The 14,186-nt window shown below is 32.9% G+C and overlaps 1 protein-coding gene across 3 annotated transcripts in view; it reads left to right on the forward strand.

Annotated features, from left to right (window-relative positions):
• Positions 1-14,186, forward strand: part of NRPC1 (nuclear RNA polymerase C1) — a 309,786-nt gene that overhangs the window by 84,602 nt on the left and 210,998 nt on the right. For all 3 annotated transcript variants that reach the window (XM_089800899.1, XM_089800897.1, XM_089800898.1), the window contains exons 9-12: positions 2,843-3,061; positions 3,188-3,336; positions 3,594-3,735; positions 3,913-4,053. In XM_089800899.1, the coding sequence (XP_089657025.1) occupies positions 2,843-3,061; positions 3,188-3,336; positions 3,594-3,735; positions 3,913-4,053 (651 nt within the window). The remainder of the gene's footprint in view (positions 1-2,842; positions 3,062-3,187; positions 3,337-3,593; positions 3,736-3,912; positions 4,054-14,186) is intronic.

Raw genomic sequence — 14,186 nt, forward strand, 5'->3', positions numbered from 1 at the left:
GTTTCAAGCTGCATTTTCTACCTCTTTTTAAGTCAAATAAGCTGCTAGAGTAATGGTATAAGTGGTACATAGTGGTGTTATGATCTGAAAAGCTGTGATACAACTATTACGAATAGAAAGGGGAGTGATAAGAAAAAAACAATTAGTGCTTCTCCAAGTTTTAGGGAAGCAGAAAGGGCTTCATTGACAGCACTTCTTTTTCTGGATTTTGGGGACAGTGTGGGATTGCTATTTTTTTTTCTTTCAGATTTTGGAGATGGTGTGATGACAACTATCAAAATAATATATAAAAAATAATATTTGAAAAGTATTACAACAGACAGTAAAGAAGTTGCTATTTATAATTTATTTCAATGATTTATGTGAAAGGCTGAAATTTGTAAAAAACTTGACAATTTGACAAGCAATTGTTTGATATTTGTAATCTTTCATTATGTCTAAAACAAAGTACAATGGCTAATTTAACTCATTGTGCAATGCAAATGCTGTGACATACTCCCAAACTGTCTGAACTACAAGATTCATCTTACTTCTATAATTGGACTTTGACGATCATTGTGTACGCAACCAGATCCACATAAAATTATATTGGCTGCGCATCCTACCATGCTGCCAAAGTGGTCTTGTATTTAGTCATCTTGATATCCATGAGATACAAGTCACTATAAGTAGTTAGTTTATAACCACAAGCTTCATTGCTTCACTAGAGGTATACTGTGTTCCTTTTGATCGAGGGAATGATTCTGCATGTGGAGGAAATACAAAATTTTCTTAGCTGTATGATCACTCAAAAACAAAGTAACAAGAATCGGAATCGGATCGAAATCGGCAAGGTCGAATCAAATCGTGAATCGGCCATGAATCGGAATCGAATCGGCCATGAATCGGAAAATTTAAAAAACCCTTGAAATTTAGTGAGTAACTTATTTCATAAACCCTTTATCGCTGATTCGATTCGCCGATTCACAAAAAATCGTTTGGCTTGAATCGAATCGCTGAATCATGTGAATCGCATGAATCGCCGTGATTCTTGGAACTATGCTCAAAAAGATGTATCGTATTAACCTGAATGGTTCAGGTTTTTCAAAATCTTTATTTCCATCCAGTATGCTATTGTAGAATCTTCTCTTTCAAATGAAGGTAACCAAATTGATAAGTTTAAGTAATAAACAATTTTTGTTGAACCTCTAAGCAAAAGATGTAAATGGGCTTAATCACTAATTTGAGAGACAACTTTACAAACTTTTTTTCCCTCTCTTGAAATGCCTAGAAGCTATGTTTTACCAAGTTTTTGGGATGGGATGTTAGTTGTGCTTTCCACTTTTTAAGTATCTCTCAATATCCTGTTTTTCTAATGATTTGTTAACTTCTGAGTAATCAAGTGACCAAAAACAACATTCTATTGCTTCTAAGAAATTTCCTAAAACCCCAATGGAATTATGCAAGGATAGGCAACTTCAAAAGGAAAACATTGTAATGTCCTGGAATTGGAGTACACCTGACTTTTGCCCCAAAGTAACGATTCCATGAAAAAAATTGTTTTCCAGTAGTATTTTATAATGAAACAAATGATAGCTATTGAATCTTTAAAGTAAATAAGCAATTGAATTAAATAATGTTTCATATGGGCATCTAATATAGTTTTATTTCCAATAATCATGAGGGGAGATGATAGGGTGTGTGAAAAATTTGTCATGACTAAGCCCAAGGGTGTGATACATCTCTTGGCCCACAAGTGAGAACCTCGTACATCCAACTTGGGTTGGTCTACTTAGAGGGGGAACTTGTCTCTTTGCTCCCCACTCGTGTCTCCTTAGTAACCCATATGTGATTACCTCCATTCTTTAGTTCACTTCTAACAACCAATTATTGTAGATATTGGAGAAGCAAACATAATAGGGTGCCCTTAACATTTGCTTCAACTAAGCCCAAGAGTGCAATACAACGGTCAATGGCCCAAGTGGCAGGAACCTTGTCTGTCCAACATGGGGTGACTTATTGAGGAGGGGAACCCATCTTTGTTCTCCCTACTTGTATTTCCTTACTAGCGTAGATACATGCATTAGTAATCTAGTTTGATTAGCATTTCACATTTGTAACTATACCAAAAATACATAAGTGATTCTATGTTAAACAACATCATCACACGGCATGCCACAATATGTGCTAGAACACAAGCTTGCTGTATCTTGAAATGCAAATTGTTTATGTCCAAAACTGATCGGATAGAATTTCTTGATACCCTTCAACTGGATTTCTTCCTTATTTAGCCTTTAATTGGTAATAGAGAGTTATCTCTCCTCCTATGCTCACAGACTTCTTAAAAGTGGCATCCTTTCACAGCTGTCCTTTGCCCATTTTTCTTACAAATCGCTATTTTGTGACATATGAGATCACTGCCTCAATGAAGTCGCCTTTCAACCATAACTAATAACACACTTATATACCTTGTCTTATCATTTGAGACCAGTGTGCATACACCGGCCTATACATTGATGCTGGGTTCGAGTGTTGACATTTGATGGGATAAATTTATTACCCTCTCTTTGCTGTTTGTCTTGGTTGAATACAGATCACAAGAAATTGTGAATTCTTAGAAATAAGACAATTTTCTGTGCATGGGTGTTCCTTTATTTTTTGTACAATATATTACATGCTTAGTTTAATTAACTCACATAAAGAATCCAAGTTCCTAACAGTGTAAGGCTAGTGGCGATCTTCTGTTAAATTTCTAAATTTTATTTTTATGTCGTGTCATGCATATTAATTATTTTTACATAAGTTGGTATTTTAAGTGGAGCTTATTCATTCTCTTAAATTTTTTGAAATTTCTGTTCTTCAGGAAACATGGGATTTGCTCCAAGTTCAAGTTGCCATGTATATAAACAGTGACCTCCCTGGCCTGCCCCTAGGTATGCAGCCTACTGGAAAGCCGCTGCGTGGATTTGTCCAGCGTCTGAAAGGAAAACAGGGTAGGTTTCGAGGAAATCTGTCTGGAAAGCGTGTTGATTTTACTGGACGGACTGTGATTTCTCCAGATCCTAATCTCAAAGTTACTGAGGTCAGGATAATTAATATTTAAGAGGGAATTTTTTCAAACTAATTTCACTTCATTAATTTTAGACAAACTTTTTTGAATTGTTTTGAGCCATGGCTAAAAATTAAAAGACTACCTATGCTTATGCAGGTGGCTGTGCCAATTTTGATGGCCTTGACCTTGACTTATCCAGAAAGGGTTTCACGTCACAACATTGAGAAATTAAGGCAACGTGTGAGTAATGGTGCTTTCAAGTATCCAGGGGCAAATTTTATTGTCTATCCTGATGGTACCAGACTGTAAGTTACACTCCTTACAATGTATTTTATATTTTCAACATTGGGTATTGCTTTGATATTTATCTATGATTCTATACCAACAAAGATGAATTTATTAATTCATGGTAAATAAGAAAATAAGTTCCAGCATTCGGTTATGGCTGATACTACATTATTTTTTTCATATTCCAAGTTTTTAATATTTATAATCATACCAGCAAGCTGAGGTGACTGCAAAGCATTAGTTTTCATGTTGTTTGTATGATGTGGTGATGTAGATATCTTAGGTATGGAAATATGAGACGTCTGGCTGCAGAGCTGAAAAATGGTTATATAGTTGAACGCCATCTTGAGGATGGAGATATTGTCCTCTTTAACCGACAGCCGAGTCTTCATCGAATGTCTATCATGTCTCATAGGGTAATTTATTGGTTTGTTTGTCAGCATGATTTAACCCAAGCCATGCTGTTAATGTGTGTTTTTATTACAGTTTTATATGTAACTGCATTGCATGTTCTGATGTTTTGTTATTGTATGCATGTTATAAACAAATGTAGCAAGAACTTCCTTATATTTTTTCCTTTTTCCACAATGCAGGCTAGAGTGATGCCCTGGAGGACTTTGAGGTTCAATGAGTCAGTATGCAATCCATATAATGCAGATTTTGATGGAGATGAAATGAATCTCCATGTTCCCCAAACTGAAGAAGCTCGAACTGAAGCTCTTACACTTATGGGGGTAATCAAGTGTTGTGACTCACAACCCTTCTTTTACTTCCTTTTTTGCATTTTTGAATAATTATGTACTTATTCCTACGTGTCGTACGGTGCTTGCTATTTACTAAATGAGGTGAAGTAGTTTTCCTACTTTTTTGTTCATTACATGGTATTAGTATCAACTTGCATGAGGTGGCACTGGAACTCACTGGTTTTCATGTGATTCATTGTATTAGGTAATTCTAAAGGATGCCCAATAGACTAATGCTGTTCATCCTTACTCTGGACTTGATTGTTTGACCATAGTCTTCTCATGTGGTGCCTCACTTTTTCTTTAACAGAAATGTGTGTTTTCATGCATTTGCTTGAATACTCTATGTAGAATTTGCAGAATTTTGTTTCGATTCTAAAATATCATATGTTAAATTTGACAAATTTTGTTGACAGTTGCTATACTAAGGCACCAATTGCTGCTGATAGACCTTGGCTTATCTTTAATAACTATTTAACTATAAATTATTCCAGGCATTATAGTCACTGCATTCCCATGGCCGCGGTGTCACTAACTTTGTAGTCATTAGTTGTGTCTCACTTGTAGCTTTGTCACAGATATTTTACTTGAGTGCTTGTGATCAGTTAGTTAAGTTTTTATGATCACTGATTATAAATGATTCAATTCCTTTCCTAAGTTAAGTTTTTATCATCACTGATTATAAATGATTCAATTCCTTCCCTAGATCTAAATTGCCCATTTTCCATTTAACCTTGTTTTTATTTCCCTTCCCTGTGTTCAGTCCAGGAGGAATTTCAAGAACTTAAAATACAGCTTCCTAAATTTATCAACATACGTTCATCAGCAAAATGCATTTGAACTACTCAAATATGTAGACGCCTTATTATATTTCGGGGACCCTACTTCTTATTACATTTGTGTTCTCTAATCTGGAAAATTACTCCATTCCCTTATATTTTGTTGGATTTGATTCCCCTCCATCACCTTTTTGGGGACCTACAAGGCCCAAGTCAAGGGTATCTACTGTTGTAAATTCTGTGCATCTTGCTTGCACAAGGTTTAGTCAATTGTGTATGCTATTGGTTTATCACAGTGTAAGTGGTAAATAGTATTGGTTAGAACAGTGGCATTCACACTGATTTGTGCTTTATTGAGATCATAGTTTTGAGGCTTGGCAAAGTCTCACTAGGAATCGCAGATCCAAATCTGAGGAAGGCTTGATGTGTCTGTAGCACTGACTTGCAGACAAGTCTGAATAGAACAGTGGTGTTTAGATTACTTCATGCATAATTACGATCACAGTTTTGGGCCACAGCATTTCTTGGCAAGGATTCAGTCCAAGTCAGGCTCTGGAAGTCTGTCGTATGAACTTGGACTGGGCTGAGTCTGACAGCCAGGATTTGTGAGTTTGATGAAACTTTTTTTGACTGTAATACTTGGCAGAGTTTGCCATAAATCAGAAAAATCAACTTGAAGTTTTAAATACAAACTATTATTTTGGTATATTGGATTTTTTAATTGCCAAGTTTGAATACCAAAAAATGTAAAATATCCGTGCTCCTCTCTTGGCTAATCTTTCTTCTCATCCTCACTACTACACATGTCAGATCCTTGTGGGTGGAAATCAAAATATGAAAGGTGACCACAAAGGTTGAAAGAAAGTGATCAAAATGAAATGAACTAATCCAAGAGAGTTTTGTAATGAAAATAGTTACCTTAAAACTCAAAGCTTTAGAAGAGCCTTCCAAATAGTAACACAAGAGGAGACAAAAAGATTTTTGAAAGGAGAAAAAACAAGAAAGAACCCTTGTGTAATATTATGAATGTGGCAAATGCCTAGAGAGAGTAGCTCATTACAATAGCACTAATGTGTAGAAATTGTAGAAATGAGATAGGAGAGCATCTCTTAAATTGAGATGAAGAGAGGAGTTACAAAAGTATTTCACCAATCTATGAATGTCAACATTCATAATGAGTATGTGGAAGTGTCAAGATACTCATAAGGAGGATAAACTGATTTCCTTAATAAAGGAAATGCAAAAATGACATGTGCTCACACATGAGCAAGACAACAAACAAGTGACATGTCCTCACACTTGGACTAGAGGACGGAAAAAAATAGGATACCTTGGTTTATCCCAAATAACAAAATTAATACAACCAAGGAAAGATTACTAATTCTAACACCCTCCTTTAATCTTTACTTGGGGAGATTACATCAAAGGGTATCCAACCCAAACTCAAATTTCTCTCTAGGAAGAGGCTTTGTCAAAATATCAGCAACTTGATCTTCACCCTTGCAATAGATGAGGGACACTTGCTTTTCTTCAATTCGCTCTCTAATGAAGTGGTGGTGGAGAAATATGCTTTGACTTTGCATGGAAGATAGGATTCTTTGCCAAGGCTATTGCACTTTGATTGTCATAATACAAAGCTGTAGTTTTGTGTTGAGGTAGACCCAAAACATCAAGTATTCTTCTAAGCCATAGAACTTCTTTAGAAATTAGTACAACATTTAGATTCAACTTTAGTAGAACATAGAGAAACTGAGTTATCTTTCTTACATTTCCAAGATAAAGCACTTGCACCAACAATGAAACAATACCCATAAGTAGATTTCCCATCATTGGGATCTCCACCTAGATTGGAATCAGTAAATCTTTGTAAAGTACAATTAGTATTTGCATCATAAAATAATCCTACACTATTATTTCCTTTGATATATCTCAATATTCTTTTAACAACTTTTAAGTGTGTTTGTTGAGGTTTGGACATAAACCTTGAAACTGAACCAATACCATATGCAACATTGGGTCTTGTAGAGTGAGATAATTCAAACATCCTACAAGTTGCCTATAAGAGGTAGCATCAACAAAAAGACTGTTCATATCAACCATTAACTTAGTTCCCAAGTCACATGGAATGGAAACATGGATAGAATCATTCATTTGCAACTTTTCTAAAAGATCTTGAGCATACTTGCTCTGAGAAAGAAAAATACTAATAGGTGTTTGCCATATTTGCATTCCTAAGAAGTAATGTAAAATTCCTAAATCAATCATTTGAATTTTTTTATTAAGTTGAAACTTAATATCTGAAAATAAAGTGTTAGAACTTGAAGTAAGAATCAAATCATCAACTTAAAGAATAATAATGACAATATCATCTTGATTATGTTTAATGTATAGGTTAGAATCATTTTTGCTTATATCAAACCCTTGAAAAATAAAGAAAGCATTAATTTTGGAATACCACTCTCTAGGAGATTGCTTTAAACCATAAATAGATTTCTTTAGTTTACAAACTAAATATTCATTGCCTTCTTTAATAAAACCAGGTGGTTGAGGCATATAAATTCCTTCATGGAACTTATTATTTTAAAATGCACTTTTAACATACATTTGATGAATAAACCAATTCATTTTAGGAGCTCAAGTAAGCACAATTTTTATAGTATGCATTTTAGCAATAGGTGCAAAAGTTTCATTATAATCTAATCCTTCAATTTGAGAAAATCCTCTTGCTACTAGCCTAGCTTTAAACATACTAATTTAATTATTGGCACTTAGTTTAGTTTATATAACCATTTTCATGAAACTAAATTCTTACCATGAGGCAAAGGAACTAAATCCCAAGTTTGATTAGAAAGTATAGTGTCATATTCCTCTTGAATAGCTTTTTGCCAATGAGGTTGAATCTTAGCTTGTTCAAAAGTTTGAGGATCATTAGAAGTCATGAGCGAAGACATTGAACCATAATTGCAATAATTAATTCTCCTAGGTTTAAGTCTACCCATTCTAGTAAGATAATCATCTCTTTCATTAAGTAAACCTTGAAACCATTTACGATTTCTCTTAGTAGTGATATATTCATCACTATTAAGTGTAGAAGAATCATTAGCATTAACATTATCATCATTATTGTCACTATCACTAGAAGAAATAGGAGGAATAGAATAAGATGCCTTAGGAGTAGCGTTTACAGAAGAAGGTTTGTCCTCCAAGATCACAATTTTAAATTCCATTAAATTCATCATTTGAACCTTGGACCAATCATGTACTTCATTATTCGCAATACAAATATCTCTTGCAATTTGCACTTTGTTAGTAAGAGGATTATAAATTCTATAAACTTACTTTCATCATACCCAACAAAGATAAATGGAGAAGATTAGCAACTAATCTATGCCTTTTTTGTCTGGGTGTATGAACATAAACAATAGATCCAAATATCCTTAAGTGTTTCAAATTAGGTTTCTCGTAACTAAGCTTCTTTGGGAGTTATATCTCTCAAAGCCTTAGTAGGAGTTCGATTAAGAATATAAGTGGCACAAGCCATAGCTTTAGCCCAAAACTTGTATTCCATATTTTCAGCATGTAACATACATCTAGCCATTTCCACAATAGTTCTATGCTTCCTTTCTGCTACACCATTTTGTTGTGGTGTATAAGGAACAGTAAGTTAATGTTTTATACCAAGAGATTTTAAGTAGGAGTGAAAAACATTGTTAACATATTCAATAACATTATTAGTTCGAAGAATCTTAATCTTATAATTACCTTTAGACAAACATATGAAATTCAGCAAATGTATCAAGTACTTGATCTTTACTATGTAAGAAATAGATCCAATTTTTTCTAGTAAAATCATCAATAAGGGTAAGAGCATACTTTGAACCTTGAATCGAGATGTTTCCTATAGGTCCCTAAAATATCACTATGAATAAGTTGCAACTTATGAGACGCCCTCCACAATGCACCATGGGGAAAGGGCTCCCTATGCATTTTTCCACTAATGTACCCAATGTGTACAAGGTTAGATGGAACAATATGGGGCAATCCTTCAACCATATTAGATTTTTGCATCGATGACATATAAACAAAATTCAAATGACCAAGCCTTTCATGCCACATATTAAAATCAATATTTGCTTGCAAAGAGTACCTTGAATAAGGAAACTCGTAAAATTTAAACAGGTTATCACGATCCAATTTAGCATTAGCAACAACTTGATTAGTATTAGAATCAATAACATAGGATATGTCCTTATGAAATTCAACCTTATAATCTTGACATAACGTAGCAACTGAAAGAAGATTGGATTTCAAACGAGGAACATAAAGAACTTCATGTAATTTTCCATTTGGAACACTAACATTACCAAATCCTTCAACGTTGCAACTATGATTATCAACTAGTTGAATTGGAATATTTGAAGGATCAGGGTGCAAAGGATCAAACTCTTCTCTATGAGATGTAACATGTGGAGAAGCACCACTATCAACAATCCATTATAAACGTTTAGAAACAATGTAACTAACAATAAAAACATGATGAGATTGATTACCATGAGATTTTTGATTATTTGGATGATTGTTATTTATAGGTTGCTTATAATTTTGCTTTTTAAAATAATTATTAGTTAAATCACCATTTTTTCCACAATAAATACAAATGTAGTTTTCTATTAGGACTATTATGTTGATTAGGATGGTTATTATTACGATGCATATTGCGGTTATTATTTCCGTTGAAAGAGGGCCCAAAATTAATTCTATTATTGGAATAACTATTATTAAAGTTATGATTATGATGATTATTGGGAGAATTGTTATGATTAGATGATTTAAAATTTTGATTTTGATTCTTTGGCATAAAAGCATGCTCATTAGATCTATGAGTACCAAATTCCATCAACTTAGCCTCCTCTTGACGTAATAATTTTTTGAAAAAATCCTATAAGTTAATTGAGTAGATAAAGTAGGAATAGCAAGTTGAGAATTAACATTAGTAATAAACTATTGAAATTGCCTAGGAAGACATTTCTTTAAAATAAAGGTAATTAATTTAAAGGTAATTAATCTAATATCAGTTAGAGTAACACCTAATTCAATTAATTGACTTTTAATAGAATCAAATTTAAGTAAAAATTCATCCAGAGATTTGAAATCTTAATACCTTAAGTCTTCCAAGCTATCTTGCATTTGAATCTTGTGTGATTTGGTACGCCTGTCATAAGTGTGCTTCAAAATATCCCAAGCTTTGTGGGCAGTAGTACAATGAGAAATTAGTACATATAAATTAGAGTTAATAGAGATACCAATGAGGCCAAGGGCTTCCTCATTTTTAATATTATATGCATCTTTCTCATCTGGTGTAGTTGAGATATCAAGAATTGAAGATGTATCAATAGCAACATCTAATAAATGTTTAAATCAAAAGATAAACAAGAGATGAGTTTTCTAAGCATGATAATTTGAATTATTTAATTTAATTTCGGGAATAAAAGTAGACATGATTACAAGATTAATGTATCAAAAAATTATTCCTCGATTAAATGAATTTGCAAATTAAAATTATTTGCGAGAGAAAAAAAACCCCTCCTTTTATATATGTAAGAAGCTTAACAAATAATAATTTGAACCTTAAAGATTCTTAATCAACAACTTTGTTGTATTTGAAAAAATCTTATTTATTTATCTATTAAAGTTTAGTATTTTAAATACTTTTATGAAGGAAATTAAAACAAAAAATTAAAACACCCCTGGATTTAATGATTACAATAAAACACACTTGTAATATTGCTTTGAAAAAGTTGTAATAAAAAATAAATTTAATACAAAATATTTGAATTAGTTAAAACTTTGTTTTAGGAAAGGATAAATAAATAAACTGTACTTCAGAATTAATAAGTTTGAGATTATCTTTTTTTTTGTTAGAAAAGGAATAATCTTACTTGTGTTATCAAATTTGACAAACTAAATAAAGGTGTCATTGGCAGAATTTTAATTCTTAACCAAATGCTGATAGAGAAGGACATTATGTAAAAGATGCTATAGACTTTATAATAATTATCTAGCCTTGCATTGAAAAACATTATCAATTAACGATAGAAAAAATAAAATGATTAAAAAACACCCAGATTGACAAAGCCAGAGAAGATTAGTGGTACTCATGATAATTATTCTCTATAGCAGAGAGATTATTCTCTGAAAATGGCTAATGAAAGCATTTGTTGTGCGCAGACTAGGAAAGCAGTCCAAATTTGATATATTTGTCTGTCTGAATAAGAGATGCTCCTTTTAAAACTGCTCAACCAATGCCCAAACCTGCATATGATTGAAGATTGTGTGCAGCTGAAGGAACACAACAAAAATTGCAGCTTCGTAACAATAACATAAAACTCAAATTAGCTTTGTGAGGTAGTTTCAGCAAAGAATGCAAGGGAAGTATGATAAATTATACACAACTATTAACACTTAGGTATAGCTAATCACTTGCGTGCTTCAAATGGACTGATGGCAAAATTGATTGGGGCAGTGAGGAAAGGTTTGAAGGTGGGTTGCTTTTAATATAAAGGCTCGTGTGTAGGGGTTTGAATCAAGTAAATAAAAAAAGAGTATTGGATGAAAGTTGTGGATGAAAGACCTGACTCGTGTTTAAAAAATTCAGCTGTGAATGACAAGGTATTGGATTTGGTCCAAAAAGTGGGCCAACTCTAAAGTTAGTTTTTGTAAAGTACTTGAAACAAGCAAAGATTGAGCCTGCAAGATTTATTTATCTTCCTTTAAATATTTTAAGCCTGCAAAACTTAAATATAGAACATAGAGGAGAACTTAATTATAAGCCTGCAACATAAATTGAAAAGTAACTTTAACCAAAAGTAAAATGGATTCACTTGATCTATTAGAAATTTTAGACCTGCAAGTTATAGAGATTAGTAAATATTTTTAATGAAATCTGTGAGATGATGAACAACAATGCAAAGAAAAATGTTAGAACAATTGAGAAAAATTTATCTTTGTCTTGGTGGCAAACCTTCCAAAACAAGAGAAATAAAATTGGTTATATGATAAAAAAATGACTCTTCGCCAGTAAACCTTCGAAATAAGTTTAGTACAAAAAATAAACTTATAGATTTGAATAAAAAATCTGCAACACAAAACAAAATTAGATTGTCTGATGTGGTAACCTTCACACAAACACTCAAACAAGGATTAAGATGCTCTAATACCATGAAAGAAAGTGATTAAAATGAAATAAAATAATCCAAGAGAGTTTTGTTATGAAAATAGTTATCATAAAACTCAAAGCTTTTGAAGAGGTTTCCCAAGATCAAAACAAGAGGAGATGGAGATTTTCAAAATCAAGAAAAGCCCCTTGTGTAATATTTTGAATGTGGCAAATGCCTAGAGAATAAGAGAGAAAGATAGAGGGTGTAAGTAGCTCGTTGCAATAACACTTATGTGTAGAAGTTGTAGAATGAGAGAAGAGAGCATCTATTCAATAGAGATAAAGAGAGGAGTTACAAAAGTAATTCACCAATCTATGAATGCCAACATCCATAATAAGTGTGTGCAATGTCAAGATCCTCATAACAAGGATAAACTATTTTCCTTAAAAAAAAATAATACAAAAATGACATGTACCCACAAATGGACAAGAGGACAAACAAGTGACATGTCCTCACACTTGGACTAGAGGACAAAATGCAATAAGGGATACCTTGGTTTATCCCAAATAAATAAATAAGTACAACCAAGGAAAGATCACTAATTGTAACAGAGGTTGAGAAGGGGAATACAGAGGCAGTTTCATTGGCCTGCATATTATTAGGAATTTTTCGGCTCCTAGACATGCATAGTAGTAAAAATAGAGAGTTTTACATATATTTGATGTATACATGATGTTGATTTTTAAGGTATTTGTATATCCCAAGACATCAAATACTTTTAAATGCTGTGCTCATTATAAACCTTTGAAGTTCATACAATATTAGATTTTTTTTAGCCAGAAAAATAGATGTAACTAATGACTTACTTCCAGACAGTGGAGAATTTTGACTGTAAAGTCTCATAGATTTATCGTTTTTTAATGCTCAAAGATTTTTACTCCCTTGTAGAGTTGTTCAAAATGATCTATTGATTGACATTTAACAGCATTTAGTACTGCTAGAAATAGTACATTGTTCTGGTACTAGTTGTTTTGAAGCATTTGGTTTATGGATACAGATTTAGCTTGCCCTATTGGTTGAGGGGAATTTAAATTTTATACTATGAATATCTGTTTCACACAAAAATTATTGGTATTTGTTGATCAAATTTTTTACACTTACAAAGGTAAGGACCCTTATGGGAAGTCTATGTTAAAACTATAATTTTGCTCATCATACAGATTTGACTGTGCAGATCACACAAACCTTATCTTTCATATATTACCTTATGATGGCTTATAAATACATTGTTCCTTGACTAGGCATGATCAGCGATTTCCTAGATGATTGTGTGTTAGCATTTAACTTAACTAATTCTAGTTAATACTTGTTTGCTAAAACAATATCTCCTTAGGCATCGATTATGAGAGTACAGTGATTGGGCCGACCTAGATAGGGTCATATCCCTTCAAGGGACATGCCCTTTGATTAAGATACTTATACAAGGTGTGGTTGTAGTTAAAGGACACACAAGAAGAATAAGTCTACTCCTTTAAGCAATTCTGCCTATACTCGAATACTTGCTGAGACAAATACATTTCAAAATAACAATTGATATTGACATCTCTTTTCAAGTCAGATAGAAGGAAGATCAAGAACAACAAACAATATAGAAGTTACTATCAAAGTCTGATCACATAAATTTGCAAAAAGTCTACATGGTATCAGAGCTCTGGTAGTCGAATTTAGGCTTTGCAAATTAAATAATCAGACTTAGTGTATTTAGCATCAATTCTCCTATCTTAATGGCATACACAATCAGACTTGAGGACAGGTTTGATGGGAAAGAACACTTCGATGCTTGGAAATTCCGAATCATGATGATTCTTGAAGAAAATGGTGTGAAACAATTTGTTGATAAAGCATCCAAGCTACCTAATACTGAATCTAATAAAACTATCTGGAGTAAAGGAAATAGGAAGGCCATGCAGATCATAATAGATTGAGTAAAAAATGAAATAGTATCCATGCTAACGAAACATCAAGCAACATTTAATATGATGAATGTAGTATTGAATGCATATGAGGTTAAGAATGGAACTAGAGTCCTCACACTAAAAAGACAACTAAATCATATACAGATAAAGAAGGGAGAATCGATGAATTCTTACTTCCTAAGGTTTGCCAATCTACGAGATGAACTTGCAAA

The sequence above is a fragment of the Cupressus sempervirens genome, chromosome 9 (genome assembly GCF_028749045.1).
Source record: "Cupressus sempervirens isolate cs-2001-9-10 chromosome 9, ASM2874904v1, whole genome shotgun sequence".
NCBI classification, from domain to species: Eukaryota; Viridiplantae; Streptophyta; class Pinopsida; order Cupressales; family Cupressaceae; genus Cupressus; species Cupressus sempervirens.